This window comes from Curcuma longa, chromosome 11 (genome assembly GCF_044706935.1).
Source record: "Curcuma longa cultivar G26 ecotype Majalengka, Jawa Barat chromosome 11, ITB_CL_G26_1.1, whole genome shotgun sequence".
Taxonomy (NCBI): Eukaryota; Viridiplantae; Streptophyta; class Magnoliopsida; order Zingiberales; family Zingiberaceae; genus Curcuma; species Curcuma longa.
The window spans coordinates 11,066,564-11,082,927 of NC_133871.1; the positions used below are offsets into that span (position 1 = coordinate 11,066,564).

General features: G+C 41.8%; 2 protein-coding genes and 1 pseudogene across 2 annotated transcripts; all 3 read right to left on the bottom strand.

Annotated features, from left to right (window-relative positions):
- Positions 1–815: 815 nt before the first annotated feature.
- Positions 816–2,484, bottom strand: LOC141837100 (uncharacterized; annotated as a pseudogene).
- A 4,614-nt stretch (positions 2,485–7,098) lies between these two features.
- On the bottom strand, positions 7,099–8,353 carry LOC141839077 (gibberellin receptor GID1C-like). Its single transcript, XM_074726735.1, has one exon. The coding sequence runs from the start codon at positions 8,336–8,338 to the stop codon at positions 7,322–7,324; it is 1,017 nt and encodes a 338-aa protein (XP_074582836.1). The 5' UTR covers positions 8,339–8,353; the 3' UTR covers positions 7,099–7,321.
- A 1,085-nt stretch (positions 8,354–9,438) lies between these two features.
- LOC141837101 (protein FAR1-RELATED SEQUENCE 5-like) lies at positions 9,439–12,127 on the bottom strand. Its single transcript, XM_074724565.1, has 3 exons — positions 9,962–12,127; positions 9,700–9,819; positions 9,439–9,589 (listed from the first exon to the last, which is right to left on the bottom strand). The coding sequence occupies exons 1-3, from the start codon at positions 12,125–12,127 to the stop codon at positions 9,488–9,490; spliced, it is 2,388 nt and encodes a 795-aa protein (XP_074580666.1). The 3' UTR covers positions 9,439–9,487.
- Between the last annotated feature and the right edge of the window lie 4,237 nt (positions 12,128–16,364).

The following is a 16,364-nucleotide window of genomic DNA, read 5'->3' on the forward strand; positions in this document are numbered from 1 at the left end:
AAGACTGGAATCACAAAACTCGATACTCCTCATGAATGCCCGATTCCAGAGTTCAGAAATGAATTCAGCATCCAATTTAACAGTTCGAAGCAGAAGCAGTGAAGCTTTAAAACACAACACAAAGCATTTGTTTGTTCGAGTTTGGACATGTGCAATGTTTTGTTGAACAAATAGGGTGAAGAATATCTTCTAATTTCTTTTAAGTTACATCCCCTCAAACTGAAGGTATTGTATGTAACTTTGATTTGTATCTAACACATGCGATTTGATCCCAAGAATGATCGGCAAGAAGCTTTGGGGTGATTAGAGATCAAATGACCTACTTGGACTCGAAGATGATATGAACATTTTAAGATCAATATCATGGGGGGATACAGAGATAAAGAATCCCCTGTCAAAAGAATCTAGAGGAGCTCAAAGGTAAATTAGGAAATGCTCAGGCAAATCAACAGAATCAAAATGAATCTAATGAAGAGTATCTTCTAATATCTCTTTTCCACCATCATCACTACATCAATGTCAGAATCCTCTTGGACAAATCCTCACAAATTATTCATCATGTACTATAGAAAAATCGAATACATCTATCACACTGATAAATTACAGGAAATTGATTAATTGACTATACATGACACAATGCACTTCACCTCGGTTGCTTTCACCTCGATCATCATCAATCAGTTTTGTTCAGACTTCTTCTGGCTATTTCAACTGAGATTTTTTTTCCCATCTACACTGAAGAACAACCACATTTTAACTTACACTGAAGAACCACATTTTAAGTAGGAGAATTGATCTCAGCAATTGCTTCCTGTTATTGATACATTAAACATATAGATTTTTGGACGAATTTTAGCTTCTAATCCTTCTTCCTCCCCAAAACTGGAACTAATTAAAGAATCTACTCACTGAAAAAGAAAAGCCTTTCCTTTGTACCTCATCCATGCTGATTTCTTAGGCTGCTTGTTCTCCGTTGATCGTAACCTTACACTGGCCGGTCAGCTTCTCCACTGGGGGCATTGGTCGGCCGGGCGCATCCTCTGAGCACCGGCTTTGCGCGGGCAAGGGGTCTGGAAGGGCGGCACCATGCAGTTGTACTGCAAGCAGAGCGCAGCGCCGACGGGGATGGCAGCCGCTGCGGGTTCGAGCTCGATACCGGTGAGGAAGTTGTGCTGGAGGTATAGCAGCTGCAGCCCACCGCTGAGGCCTTGAATCAAGCGGGCGGGCACCACTCCGGTTAACCGGTTGTCGTTGAGGTAGAGGCGGCGGGCGGATGACAGCTGCGGCGCCACAGACCCCGAGAACCGGTTGTAGCTCAGGTCCACCACCGCGATGGACACGTCCCCCCTGGGCGTCACCGGACCGGTGAAGGCGTTGCGCTGCAGCTGGAGCGTCTCGAGCGGGAAGCCGAACACGGAAGCCGGGATGGGGCCGGAGAACAGATTGGAGCTGAGGTCGAGGAAGTTGAGGCGGTTCAGGCGGGGGAGCAAGACGTCGACGCGGCCGGTGAGGAAGTTGGAACCGAGCGCGAGGTAGTGGAGGGAGGGCGGCAGCGGGGGGAGCGAGCCTGAGAGGTTGTTGTGCTTGAGGTCGAGGCGGAGGAGGGGAGCGGAGTCGCGGAAGCGGGGGAGGGGGCCGGATAGCTGGTTGTGGCAGAGGACAATGTTGGAGAGAACGGGAGCGTCGGCCAGGGCTGGGGGAAGAGGGCCGGAGAGTTGGTTGTAGCTGAGATCGAGGGTGCGGAGCCTGGGCAGCGAGGCAAGGCCGGCGGGGATACGGCCGGAGAGGACGTTGCCGCTGAGGGCGAGGAAGCGGAGGTCGCGGCAGCGCGAGAGGCCGTCGGGAACGGGGCCAGCGACACGACCAGGGACCAGGGAGAGCTCGGACAAAGCCGACAAACGGCCAAGTGCAGGGTCCAACCTGCCTCGCAGACCAGGCGAGCCGGCGCGGGGATCTCCGAGGGCGAGCGCCACCACGCGGCCGCTAGCGCAGAACACGCCCGGGAACTCACAGGGGTCGGCGGTGAAGTCCCACGCGGAGAAGAAGTGCGAGCCGGGCATGTCCTCCAGCTGCTTGCGCACCGCCTGCAGCTCCAAGAAGTCCGCCGGATCAAGTATCGCCGCCGCCGCTGCCACGCACAGCAGGACCAAAATTAGACTCCTCAAGAGCAAGAAGCGGCACCGCGACTCCATGGCCGTTCGCGGTACGAACGTGCGAGGGAAGGAAGGGGTGGGTTCAATAGAGCGCGCGTGCGAGTTGGTTTCTAATGGGGAAGGACGTGAGGTAATTTAATGGCGCGACTGTTGTGCAGGCGATGGAAGAGAAGACTTGGGCGAGAAGGGTCGTTGGCTCGTTGCTTGCTTTGTCGTGTGGAGGAGTAATTGATTGTGGCTTGGGGAAGAAGGTGCAGTGCAATGGATGATGAGGCTCGATGCCCTCCCTCTCCTCCTTGTTAGTCCCTTCGTTAATCATTACCGTCGTCATCATCGTTATTATGGTTATTTATCCTCTACAATACAGACTGAAGCTTTTATATCTGATGAAGGAAGGTTCCACAGAATCTGTGTCCATTGTTGGGTTAGGGATTAAATAACTATGATAGATGTCCTGCGGTTAAGTTAGTTAGGAAATAATAACTACTAATACATAATTTATTAATAAATAGTTATATTATAATAATTATAATTTTATAATTGTTATAATAATTATAATGCTACAATTCATATAATCTGTTCAAAAGTATTCAAATTTTAACAATTATGATTTTGTAGCCATTATAATAATTATAATCGCTACAATTTCATAGTTACTATAATATATAATATTTATATTAATTATAACAGCTATAGTTTTATATCTGGCCAACCGGAGCTACCATTTGGATGTAACCCTATTCATACTTATCATTCATTGTAATAATAAATTAAAATACACGCTCTTTAATGATTTAGAAAAAAAATATCTTCTTATTTTTGTTATTTTATTTTGTAGTATGCTGTTGCTTAGTTGGTTATCAAATTATATTTTTAAAAGTTAATCTTTAAATTTTGAATTCTAATAATAATAATTATTATTCTAATCTTGAAGTCCAAATAGGTGACAGAGGTTGGGACACCAACTCCTGACAACAATGTATTTTGCTGAACTCAAAATAACAACCAAACCTGAAGGAAAAAAAGAAGTAAGAAATTCTCCCATTTTGGAAGAGAGGATCATGGTAACTAAGACTACTTCGGTTGACAATCATGATCGCACAAGGAATAACACTTCATTGAAACTCAAAAAGGGGAAGTTCCTAAACAAATTCTCTGACAAAACAACTATAGCTATTTAGCCAGAAACGTTAGAACATACACCATCGAAGGAGGGGAAGTTCCTCCTCCTTTGCTTAATCAACATGACGAATTGGTCATATATACAGACAACTTCAAGGCACAATCCACAGAAGATACCACAAGAATTGCGTTGGCAATCCATCAAGATTTATTCCCAACAGCAAGAATCTGCATCAAATCTGTTTACCTGTTTACTCGATCATAAGCTTCGTCGTTTAAAATAGATTTTTTTTTCAACTTGAACATGAAAGTGGATTTTGGACTTGGTTAAGGCTTGTTGGTGCCAACCAGCACAAGATCAAAATGCAACTACAGTCTGTGTGGGGAAACTAAGAACTTGGAAACTAAACTGGAAAAAATGGTAGGTCGATCATGGATTAGCACGACAAAGAATTGAAAAATGACATGAATTGGCACAATGCCGGGAGTTCGATACAATAGAGGTCACTTAAGTTAATAACTTGAAAGATAAGCTTGATACTTTACTAATGAATGAAGGTACTGATATGGTTAATGGAAGGAAATGCGAACACCTTTTATCTCCATAAGATAACAACTTGTTTGAAGATTAATTGGTTTGACTTGAGATGGATAACATCCTAATATCTGATCAAGCAGAAGTCACCAATAAGTTTACTGAATTTTGTAGAGGAATTTTGGGCACACAACAGTAGCATCCCCTTCGTCTTGATAGAAATTGAGGTAGTTATTGTAGGATTGAATGGCCAGAGTAGGGGAATAAAGAACAACAAAAATTTCTTGTTAAAGGCACTTAAATGAATTGTTACTTTGATATATGTGTGTGTTTTAAGTTAAGATCATGTTAGTCTAAGTGATATGTAAATGCATGCGCAAGCATAAGATAAGCATACAAAAGAAATGACAAATGTCAAAAGAGAGTCATTTTTTTCCTGAATCGTGAACAATGCGTCCCTTATTGATTTTTTTATCAAACTGACATCTTATCCCTTATAAAATGACATAAATATCATTCAGTACTATTCATCTTCTGTCTAAAATCCTGAACTGGTTGGGCACATTGTAGCAGTTATGAAGTAGTAATTGCTACAACATGGAGGAAAAAAATTAAAATTAAAATTGTTCAGAGTCTCTGAAAAGACTTTAAATGATATTCTTTGAGCTTGAAGCCTAGTTGTTATAAGTTTTACCTAATAATCAATTGTAGATCTCAGAACGAGCTTCAATTTGATATATTATGCATCTTGTGGTTCAATCCAAAGCAAAAGTTATGGTCTCTGAAAGTTTAGGTTCAACATTCACATTGTAGCAGCTATGGTTTCATAGATACTATAATTGAATTGCCATGTAGTTATAGTAACTATAGTTTCATAGCTGTTACATAGTTATAACAGTTATGGTTTTAATTTGTAACTGCTATAATGTGAATGTTAAATTCTAAACTTTAAGAGGTCATAACTTTTGACTTGGGTTAAATCACAAGACACACAATATATCAAATTGAAGTTCGTTCAGAAATCTACAACTAATCATAAGATAAAACCTATAATGATCAGGTTTCAGAGTAAAAAAATATCGTTTAAAGTCTTTACGGAGGCTCCGAATAATTTTAGTTAAAATGAGCGCCCTTTTGACTCTTGCCTAAATTTTTTTTCATATTGTAGCAGTTCATTTGTAACAACTATGAAACCGTAACTGATACAATGCGCCCGATCAGTTCAGGATTTAGAAAGGAGATGAACAGTGCTAAAGAACAGTTATATTATTTTATAAGAGGTGAGATGCTCTTTTGATAAAAAAATCAACATATGGTGCATTGTCGACGATTCGATAAGGATGCCGTTGTGACTTTTGCCCCCAAAAAAACTGCTAGCATGATAAGATTTAACACGATTTGAAGGCTCTATTTCTACTCTACAACTGAGAATAAAACCTTCGAGGATAAAACTTTGCCACAAATCAACTGGATTTCTACGAGCTCACAAGCTTGACCCAAATAAGGAATTTCATTCAACAAAATAACTCTCTCGCTCTCTCTCCAAAAGAGATGGAATGAAGAAAAACCAACAAAGGAAACTTATTAATAAGATCCTGAGAGAGTTGAAGCCTTCAAATTCTTGTCCAAGCTTTTGAATATGCTTTGGACACTTCAGCTACGGAGCACAACAATCGAGTATGTAGAATGGTGACAGTCTTAAGTGCCCAAGGCACCTCCATAGTTCATATATCACATTGAAAAGTTGAAATATATAGTTAGCTCTAGTCAATGGCCAACTGGTTAAGTCTAATGGACACTCAAAATATGAATGTGGGAGCAAATGGCAACATCTTCAATTAATTGAAAACACTTCCAATTAACTATTCATTATTCAAGTTGACTGGGAAATATTTTGTTATCAACCTTGTATCCATTCCACTGAAAACCTTTATTATTTGAGCCTATCTTAGTTGATTGACACTATTTGGACAGTTCTCATGTCCAAATAGGCAAAACTGAAATTCCCTTAGCATGGTCCAACTCTCTTCTGACAAACACTGATCACTATATTTTTACATTACATGCTGTCACCTCTATCCTTTATCCTGACACAGTGACACTGGATTTCTGCATCTTGTTAGTGGTGTTTCTTTCACAGTACCTCTACTGATGGTATCTACTATCTACTACATAATGATCATATCAAACAACCCCTTTGGCATGAAGACTTAACCAGTATCAAAAAAGACAATGAACCTTTCCCTCCTTCTTTTTCTTGATCTTTACCTTCCCTGTAACAATAAAGACACTTCCTGGCTCTGGAAACAGACAAGAGTAGTCCAGTAAAAAGGACACGAAGTGGCCTACACCTAATTGTATGACCTATGTGGATTGCATATCACAAGTACTGTGGATGGAATATGTGAGTCAGCATTGATTTAGCCTCGAGGAGAAAGAAAAACCAAGAACCATTTGTCAAGAAGAAGCCTCAGAAGTCAAGCAACAGAGGCCCCATTAAAGAAAGGCATTTAGTAGAAAGTGAAACGAGCGTCCTTCCTTCCTTCCTACGTTGTCAATAATGGGAGGGAGCAGGAGCAGCAAGATAAATTACAGAGACCATGTGTTCTTAAGGCATCGCATCGCCCACTCCCAAAACACTCCTCCCACATGAGAACAACTGCGCCAGGGAAGCTGCCAACAAGTGCACTCAGAAAAATACAAAACCCTCCACTTGCAAAGAGTGGAAACAAACGACACCAATAATTAATGGCCACTGCATAGGACAAACTGTTAGATAGTTAGATCGGTAAACTCTTCCTGTGTCTTTCCTTCCTCTTGCATTCTAACCTGGGTTAGATTCTCTGCCATTTTTTTAGATTACAGGAAACTAATTACTTTGACCGAACACTTCCAAGCAATTAAGTATATATGCAATCCAGTAAGCGACAAAAATGGCCACAGCTTGCTTCTTCATGTATATTCTATGACCAGACAACTTGACCATCAAAGCAACCAGTGTTTGTTTCGTGAGTCTGATAGAACACTGCTTAACTATTTGGATGGAAAGTTATTTGTTGAGTTTCCATTTTCTGCATATTGGCAGAAAATTGCGTTCCAGATTTTACTTTTCTAAAGAACGATAAGTATGAGAGTTGGTGAACAGCTCTTAGCAGTCATAATAAGATGGATTATTTTTCATATTAATTATTGCATCTATTACAAGATTAGGCAGTGTTTGGCAACGCAAGCCCATCTAACCAAGCCACATATAAAGTTAGTACCATGAACTAAAAAGGCACTTCCTCCTTCGACCAAGTTACCTATGATTCAATGTTCAATAGAACAGAAATGAGGAAGTTGCATGAAATGTGAATGCTTCGACGCCAGGCAACAACAGAACCAAACAAGAAAGCAGCAAAAATATAGCGACCAAAGCAGCTGCATAAGCCACTGCGATGCCAAGTCCAGCTTCTGTGCAATTTAGAGCTTTAAATGTATGCGAGGTAAGGTGTGATATGCAGCATAAGGACTATAGGTTAGATGTGACGAAGTTCTTGATCTCCTCCATTACTTCATAGAAATGGTCAGTGTTTGGCAACAAGTAGAATCCAATCGTGGCCTGTTCGCGGTAGACAAGCTTCACGTCCTTGTGAGCTTTCTTCAAGCCCTCGGCGTAGGCCAGCTGCCAGTCCTGAACAAGGTCCAATCCTGCGACTATGACGAGGCTCTTTGGGAAGGGAAGCTCTTCGAGCCTCGCACCGTTTGGGCCGAAAGGGTTGCAAGCTGGGTGGTCCTTGTCAGCTCCCTCTGGGAGATATGCCTTCCAGTACCAGTCCCTGTCCTGAATGGTGACAAAGTATTTCCCGTCCAGTCTCACCTCCGACTCAGTTCGCCGATTGCCGCCGAACATGGGGTTGAGGAGGATGTTCCCGGAGACTTCGACCCCCGACTCTGCGGCTTTCACAGCGACATGGTGAGCAATGTTGCCTCCGGAGCTGTCACCGCAGAGGAAGACCCGAAGCTTAGAATCCTTGCCGCTGTGGAGCCATGGTTGAGTGGAAGCCCACTCGAGGGCTGCCCATCCATCCTCGTAAGCACAGGGGTAGCGGTGCTCTGGCGACCGACGGTAATCAACCGATATAACAACAGCGCCGCAGAGGGAAACGAAGCGGCGGCAGAGAGAGTCGTAGATGGCAGTGTTGGAAGAAGAGTGGGCGAAGCTGCCTCCGTGGTAGAAGATGATCACTGGGAATGGGTCCGGCGAGGGAGAGCGATGGAGATCAGCGAGGGGAGTAGCTGCAGGCGAAGGGTGGTTAGCAGGGGCAGGCCGGTAGATGCGGGAGAGGAGGTTGTTGGCGCGGTCGATGAGGAGGTCGAAGGAGACGACGCCGTTGACTGGGGAGGCGTTGGCGGGGACCTTGCGGTCGAGGAATTCAGCGAGGTGGCGGTCGAAGGTGCCGTCCGGGCGGCGGAGCATGTTGTAGGCCAGCTTGAAGTTGGAGATTAGAACCCAAGTGTGGAGGGGAACCACCATCTGCGCGCGCATCAAAGAAAAAGTTGTTATTCTTTCTCCTTTCTCGATCTTTTATCTTGAGTTACAGGCCGTAAAAGGGAAGCAAGATTCGAATTTTTTGCGATCATGGGCAAGGTTTCGAGGATTACACGGCCTGTGCGCCTTCCTACGTTCGATTAACAGCAAAAACAAAGATGAAGACAAGAAGCGAGAATTTGTTTCTACTGTTTTTCTATCTTGAATAATGCCAAAGGAAAAAGAGTGGTGCTACTTGTCACAACATATTCCCGTCACAAATTTGTGACGGGAATCTGGACCGTTCATTTTTACAATAAAAGATTAAATCCAAACCGTCCATATTGAATGAGTAGCTTGCAAATCCAAACCGTCTATAGGTATAATTTCATTTAAGCCCCCTGAAATATTTCTATTTGCAAAATATGTTTGAGTTTAGACTGAAATAAAATCTCGTGGTCGCGATGCTCCGTCAAATCGAAGCCAATAGAATTGGTAGTCTCCGTCGACAACCTTCCAACTTCCTCCGATGGGCATCTGCCTCCACCACCGGCGGTGGCTCCTCCTCGCCCTCGCCTCATCCCTCTCCGCCTACGGAGCCTACAGGATCTACCATCTCCCCTCCGTCGCGCGGCGCCGCAGGAAGCTCTCTCGCGTGCTCGCCGCCCTCTCCGCCGCTGCAGACGCAGCAGCCTCCACTGCAGAGGTTGTCTCCCTCGTCTCGTCCGATCTCACCCTCTTCCTTCGTTCCGATTCCGCCGATCTCCCCTCCAGCCTGAAGCAGATCACTAAGATCGTCCGCTCCGACGAGTAATCCAAGAAGATAGACATCTGAAATGATATCCTCAGAAATCTTTACCTTGTGATACTATCTAGGAAGTGTCCATAGATATACATCTGAAATGATATCCTGATAGTGTCATGCCTTCAGTGTTAAGGGGAAAAAAAAAAGGAGACACTGAATATTTGATCAACACCAAAATATCTATCAAGCTGTAATCTCTGATAAATACACAGAAATCACACAGCATTTAAACATAGACTCTCTGGGATTTCTCAAATAGAGTTCTGATACCAGTGAAGGAGAAATATATTAAGATTTATTTAACATCTTGACTTTGAGTTTAAAGGTTAATGTGAAATAGAACTGCAAATGTGAAGCATCAATTACTTCCTCATCTGTGTGAACAGTTCAGAAGCATGTCCACAAGTCCCACCAAAGGTTGAAAAACCATCAGCACTCTGTCCATTGCTAAAACCACCAGCACTCTGTTTGAAATTCAATCATGCATAGCAATTCGCATAAAAGTTTAGACTCGGTGCATCACTAAACATTTTGAACGATGCTCAATTCGAAGCTTCGATAGAAATGCAATTACCTGAGTATTGACGTCATAATCTTCATTCAATGCATCACTATGGGGCATGATATTTGAACACATTGATAGTCCCACATAACTTGATTGAGTTTGAGAATTAAATATATTGTCTTGAGATTCCTGAACCACTTGTAATTAGCATAGGAAAAGGACTTTAAATAAATGCAACTGAAAGACAATGAAGAGATGCAACATTTTTTCTTATAATAGTAGAAGAGATGTTCAAACGAACCATAATAGTAGAAGAAATGAGAACTTGTACCTTGGTTTTTTTATTGAGCACTGCCATTTGTTTCTTTTCCTTATTCTTCCTAATGATTTTTTCAACCGAACCCTGTATCCTATTACAACGTGGCCTTCCTTTTCGCTTCACAACTTTCGGATCAAGTATGTTGGCACTCCCTTGGGTACTTGTAAGGTCCGCTTCAAGTGAAAATGAACCATCAGGTGTTTTTGAGCCTAATATGTCAGGCCCAAGCGAATCTATCAACAACTCTTGTCTTAGTTGACGTCCCCGTATCATCACCAAATTATACTTCTCTACTGATTCCTCTGCCAAATCAGCAACCTCCTTGAAGAGGTTGCACATGTTTTCACGACGTTGTGCTTCAATTCCCCTCGATGACTTATCATAACTAATCGGAATTTTAGAGTAAGCTCTTTTGATATTTTTGCACCATCTCCGCAACACATATTTGTCAGGCACTTTCTGAATCCTCATATGATACCATACCAACAATTGATGCCTGCAGACCATTCCTTTGAACTCAAACAGTTGACAAGTGCAATAGGTTTCGTTCGTTTCAGCATGAAAACGAACATTGTAAGCCACTTCCTTCTTCACTTTTTCTTCACCTTCGCCAAACATAATCAACTCCTTTACCTCAAACTCTTCCATGATCTTTGAGCACAAACAATTCAGTTTACCAACAAATTCTTTTTGAAACTCCCTCACCTTGTTATTTGTGTAAACACTTTGAAATTGCTTTTCCAACTCATCCGCTTCTTGTATCAACGGGATGAAACTGTGCCAACTCTTCACATCCTCTTGATGTTCAACTTCAACCTTCTTTGCCAATGCATTTTCATACTGTCCTACAAACTGCTTCAATGTCGTCTTTGAATGAATGTAACCATCGAAATATGCATTCATACTTTCACTTCTTTGCGTAGAAGACATCCCTGCCCAAAATATGTCTTTTAGATAAGCTGGCACCCATCTTCTCCGTTCTGCATACAACCCATCTAACCATGTATTACTTTGAAGGCTATATTCCTGGATGAATGCATGCCAAGCATTCTCAAACTCATTGGCTGTCAGTGAATTATACACTATTCTGCGCATACAACCACAAATTTTTTCTCTAGCCTTGTATCTGCTCAATTTTTCAGGTATTTTCTTCATGATATGCCAAATGCACCACCGATGTCGTGCCAATGGAAACACCTTTTCGATAGCACTTTTCATGGCCATGCATTGATCCGTAATGATTGCATTCGGAGGACAATCCCACATACATGTCTTCCATGTCTCAAATAACCACAAAAATGACTCTGTATCTTCATGAGAAATTAATCCACAACCTAACAAGATAGACTGCCCATGATGATTAACACCTACAAATGGAGCAAATGGCATGTCATATCTGTTAACCAAATATGTTGTGTCAAATGTAACAACATCACCAAACTCTTTCGCTGCTGCCCGACTCCTCGCATCTGCCCAAAATACATTTCTTAGTCGACCTTCATCATCCATATCCATTGCATGAAAGAAATCAGAATTATCTTTTCCCATCTTTATGAAATACTTGTACATCGCCTCAGCATCTCCTTCAACGAGCAATGAGCGTCGATGTCTATCCAAATAATTGCGACAATCTTTTTGAGAAAAAGATAGGCTACTAGGTCCCCCTGCCTCGATTTGCAGGGCATCGTAACTCTTATTCAGATTTATCCCGGCTGCATCATTCAACTGAAGTCTTTTTTTTGTATGCTCATCAATGATCCGATTGCACTTTAAGTACTTGACCTTTGATGGACTCTGACCATGATTGTGAGTCAAGATAGTCTGGTTCAATCTCCACTTCCCATCATGTCCTAAGCCAACATTAACACGTGCTGGACAACCAATCCTTATTTGGGGACGTGGTTTCACCGGGTTACTTGTCACTTTTGCCTTTCCACCGCGATTACATGACAGACATGCATACTTTAACTTCCCATCTGCTCCATTTGTGAATGATTTTTTCACAATAGCAAACCCTTCTTGTTTTGCATATCGGCTATAATACAAGTAAGCTTCGTCATAGGAATCAAATAGCATTCCAATTTTGGGCTCCTCTATCTTCTCTTTTTCAATTTCTTCATCTATCTCAAACGGCTTTTCCACCGAAATCTGTTCAACAGAATCACTCGCGTCTTCCATGAAATTGCAAGAGACTTAATCCAGCCACCTGAAAGAGCATCCATTGAACTTTGAAGTTGTAATTTTGTAGAATGGCCTGCTTTTGAAAACTGCACACTTTGACAAAACGAACTAATCTACAGCATACAGATTCAATAACATAATCTACAGCATACAGTTTCACTAACATAACCTTATGCAAGAATAATATCAAAATTAGGCGCAAAATGAACTAAACGTCAGGAAAGAAAAGACTAGGAAAATAGCAGGAAAAATAGCAAGCTTCATCAAGTGAAAATCGTCCCCGATTTAAACCAAAAATGCGATCTGAAACTAACTTCTCAACAAGAATATGGAAAAATCTGGCGACGGGAAACCTGTGCTACGTTGTAGAAAAGAATATGGAAAAATTTCGGCTACTTCTCTCAGTGACGGCGTGCTACGCTGCTGCTGGGTTTTTCGCTGCTGGAAATTTCGGCTACTTCTCTCAGTGACGGCGTGACAAGTAGCTGAAAGTGCTGGGTTTTCCACTGCTGCTAGGTATTTCGCCGCTGCTGGGTTTTCCTCAAGCCGATATGCAAAAGTGTTGGGTTTTCCGCCGCTGCTGCTGGGTTTTCCGCTGCTGAAAGTGCTGGGTTTTCCGCTGCTGCTGAGTTTTCCGCCGCTGCTGGGTTTTCCTCAAGCAGTGCTGGGTTTTCCGCCGCTGCTACTGGGTTTTCCGCTGCTAAAAGTGCTGGGTTTTCCGCTGCTACTGGGTTTTCCGCCGCTGCTGGGTTTTCCTCAAGCAAATCAACCATTCATCCTACGATCTAGATTTAATCTAGAGTTTAAAATCGAACGGTCCAAAATTTTGTCACAAATTTGTGATAGGAGTCATTGTGACGAGTAGCTTTTCTGTCGAATCGCGGGTCCCTAGATTACAACTCGAATGTCCTATCGTTGCATCATTGTCCCGAAGACAGCTTTTTCATGCAACCAAGAATTGACGGATCGAGGATCTCGATGACGTACAGTCATGCCATTTCTTCCTTTTAATTTGCATTCTGTCTCCTTTCCTTCTTACTTTCCTTTCCTTCTTACTTTCTTTTTGGCGCACCTTTATCAGCAAAGCATGAACCTGAACCTGAACCTAAACCTGCTTTTAAGTTGACTGACTTCGCTGAGAAGACCCCGTCACCACCTTCTAAGTCCATTATACTTTGTTAATTAAGAAGACCTCGTCATCGTCTTCTAAGTTCACCATCTTCTTCATCGAATAACAGCCTTGCGATAGACCGATGTCGTGCGTACTTCTCTTCAAAGCTCAACCAAGCCAAGGTGAGTCTCCTATTTTCGTTCTATATGATGTAGCTCAATCAGACAGGTATTGAACAGTTGAGTGATCAATGAAACGTGCTATGCCCAGGGATGGAGTGGGGGAAAGTGTTACTGCTACTACTTGCTCTCGGTACTACTTGGGGATCTCCCTGGTGCGGAGCACAACAGATCAAAACGACGTCAATTAAAAAACGAACTTTTGCACTCCCATCCAACTGTCCGACAAGCTGTGGCAATATCAGCATCCAATACCCTTTCGGCATCGGCCACGGTTGCTATCTTCCCGGCTTCAATCTTACCTGCTTCGAGCAATATGTGCCACCCCGGCTCTTCATGGGTGAACTCGAGGTTACTAGTATAGATTTACCTTCAGGGTACGTGTACTTCCAATTGCCAGTTATCAGTATGGGCGTCAACCAGAGTTCCATCACCGCCCCACTGATCGATCTGCAAAATTACCACAACTTCAACTTTTGGGAGACATACAACGTTCTGTCTGTTTCTGGTTGCAATGTTACTGCCAGTCTAGTCGATCTCACCAATAATAACACCATCATAGATTATTGCTCTACCATTTGCTTGGACTACGTAACACGGAGTAACTACTGCAGTGTTTATATTCCCGAGGGACTTCCAGACCGTGTCTTCTTAGGAGTTCGTTTAACTCGACTCGACCTGCAGACTCAGTTGCAATTGACTAATGCCACTGCAGTCAACCCTGACATTAGAACGAGTTATTTGGGGCCTAGACTGTCTTGGTACATAGACGATCACTCATGTGCAGAGGCAATGAACGACATGGGGACGTATGCTTGCATAAGCAGCAACAGTGAGTGCCTCGATGTCATTCCGGGTTACAGCGGGGATGGCACCGTCGGATATTTTTGTCGTTGTTCAGGTGGATATGAAGGCAATCCCTACCTAACTGATGGCTGCAAAGGTAATTAATTTTTTAACAACTTCATATATTCCCTTCATAATTAATTCACCTATATTATTGCATTGATTATTACGATCGATTAATGCCCACAGACGTTACACCTGCCAATATATATCCAGCCAGCAATTGTACAAGAAACTGCGGAGGTGTCGATATACCATTTCCTTTTGGACTTGATAATGAATCGGATTGCTACAGAGACTCATCATTTGCACTATCTTGCAACCAAAGAACGACTCCTCCCGTTCTCCAGTATGAGGACAAAAATGTGAGTGAGGTAGGGGTGGAAAGGGGAGAACTGAATCTGACGGAAGTGAGAAATTCTTCAGAAGGCCTCACTCACTTTGAAGGACGTTACGTATACAGTTGGTTGATCCCCTCTCATTCCTGCGAGAATGCTAGATTGAACAAGTCGCTCTTCGCATGCGTCAGCGAGCACGTCACATGCCGCAACATAAACGGCAGCAAAGGACAACAGTTGGGATACATCTCATATTGCGCTCTTAATATAGGCAGTTGTAAAGGACAACCGTACATAAACGGCAGCAAAAGAGATCAATTGGGATACCTGTGCGGGTGTGAGAAAGGTTATAGGGGAAATCCATACATAGTGAATGGATGCCAAGGTATCTACCTGAAAACTCTCCCTAGCTAAAAGTTTTTTTTTTTTGTGCATTCTAAAAGATAATTCTTGACTTTATATAAATAAGGGTGTTCCTTTATAATATTCAAAAAACTATAAACCAAGAAACAAGAAACAACATTTCATCTAAATCAGAAATAATCAGAATCAGCCCCCGGCCGGGCACACATGGTACAGTAGTAAGCTGTTTGGTGGATTCATAGGGGCAAAGTTTATAGTAAATTTTCGACTGTGGAAGTCGGCTGTTAGGTAAAGCTGTGAGCGCTTTTGAATTTATCGAGTAGGTGAACAAGGAGAAAATCGTCCACCTCAAGGATTGTTTTGGTCTATAAGAATCTGGATACCTGAATTATCAAAAAAGAAATAACCGAACAAAAAAAAAGAAAGAAAGAAATAGCCAGAATATCATAAGACAGAATCGTACATAGAATAATCAACCAGTAGCTTCATATATAAACATGGGTATTAATTGTTTCTGAACAAGGATATATAGAAGTGATAATAAATAAAATGTTGTTCTTAAATGGCCAAGCAATTACAAAACTAGCATCTCTGTCATAAAAATATGTCCCAAATGCACTGACAAATATTAACAAATTAACAAATGGAATTCCAAAAAGAATGGAACATAAGCAAACCAATTACTACTACAATATATGGTAACAAAAAATATCAAAAGGAAGACGAATTATATTTATTTTCTAGCTCATCAACTACGTACATCAATCCACTAGAAAGAAAGTAAGTACATATGACCATTCTCAAAATATATGTTGTTATCTAAAAACTTTAATACTTAGGTTCAAAAGCTATAACATATATAGGTTTGAGGGACCTCATCCACCATTAAAAAAGGTTTAGAAGAGACTTCGAATTTCTGTAAACTTTGGGGAAAAAAATAGCTACAAGTGCAAAACATAAATTGTAACTTCATTGTCAAATAAGTTTTAATTAATTGATTTCATGTAAAATCACTTTGTTTTTTAGGTCCCTCTATTTTTCATGGTATTGGTGTGCATAATTAACTAACCTATGTTTTTGTTATTCTTTAGATATCAATGAGTGTGACAGTCCCAATATTTGCAAGGGGATTTGTACGAATACAGAGGGCAGTTACAATTGCACGTGTCAACCAGGAACATATGGTGATCCAATGATAGGAGGGTGCATCCCTCGTACCAAGAAGAGAACTCTTATGTTTGGTAAGTCCTTGAAACTTGAGAATGAAATGTTAGGTTTGGTTAAACATGTATAAATCATGTGATGATCGAATCAATTGTAACATAAAAAAGAAAAATGAAAACAAACTCCTAAAAGTTAGCACAACACTATTAGAAGATACAAAGGTAGACTGTGTT

Bases quoted from the DNA above. Each gene is read 5' to 3' on its own strand.
- LOC141839077 (XM_074726735.1), bottom strand. From the start codon at position 8,338: ATGCGCGCGCAGATGGTGGTTCCCCTCCACACTTGGGTTCTAATCTCC.
- LOC141837101 (XM_074724565.1), bottom strand. From the start codon at position 12,127: ATGGAAGACGCGAGTGATTCTGTTGAACAGATTTCGGTGGAAAAGCCG. The intron at 9,820-9,961 runs GTACAAGTTCTC...CAAGTGGTTCAG, and splicing joins TGCTCAATAAAAAAACCAAG to GAATCTCAAGACAATATATT. The intron at 9,590-9,699 runs GTAATTGCATTT...AATTTCAAACAG, and splicing joins ATTATGACGTCAATACTCAG to AGTGCTGGTGGTTTTAGCAA.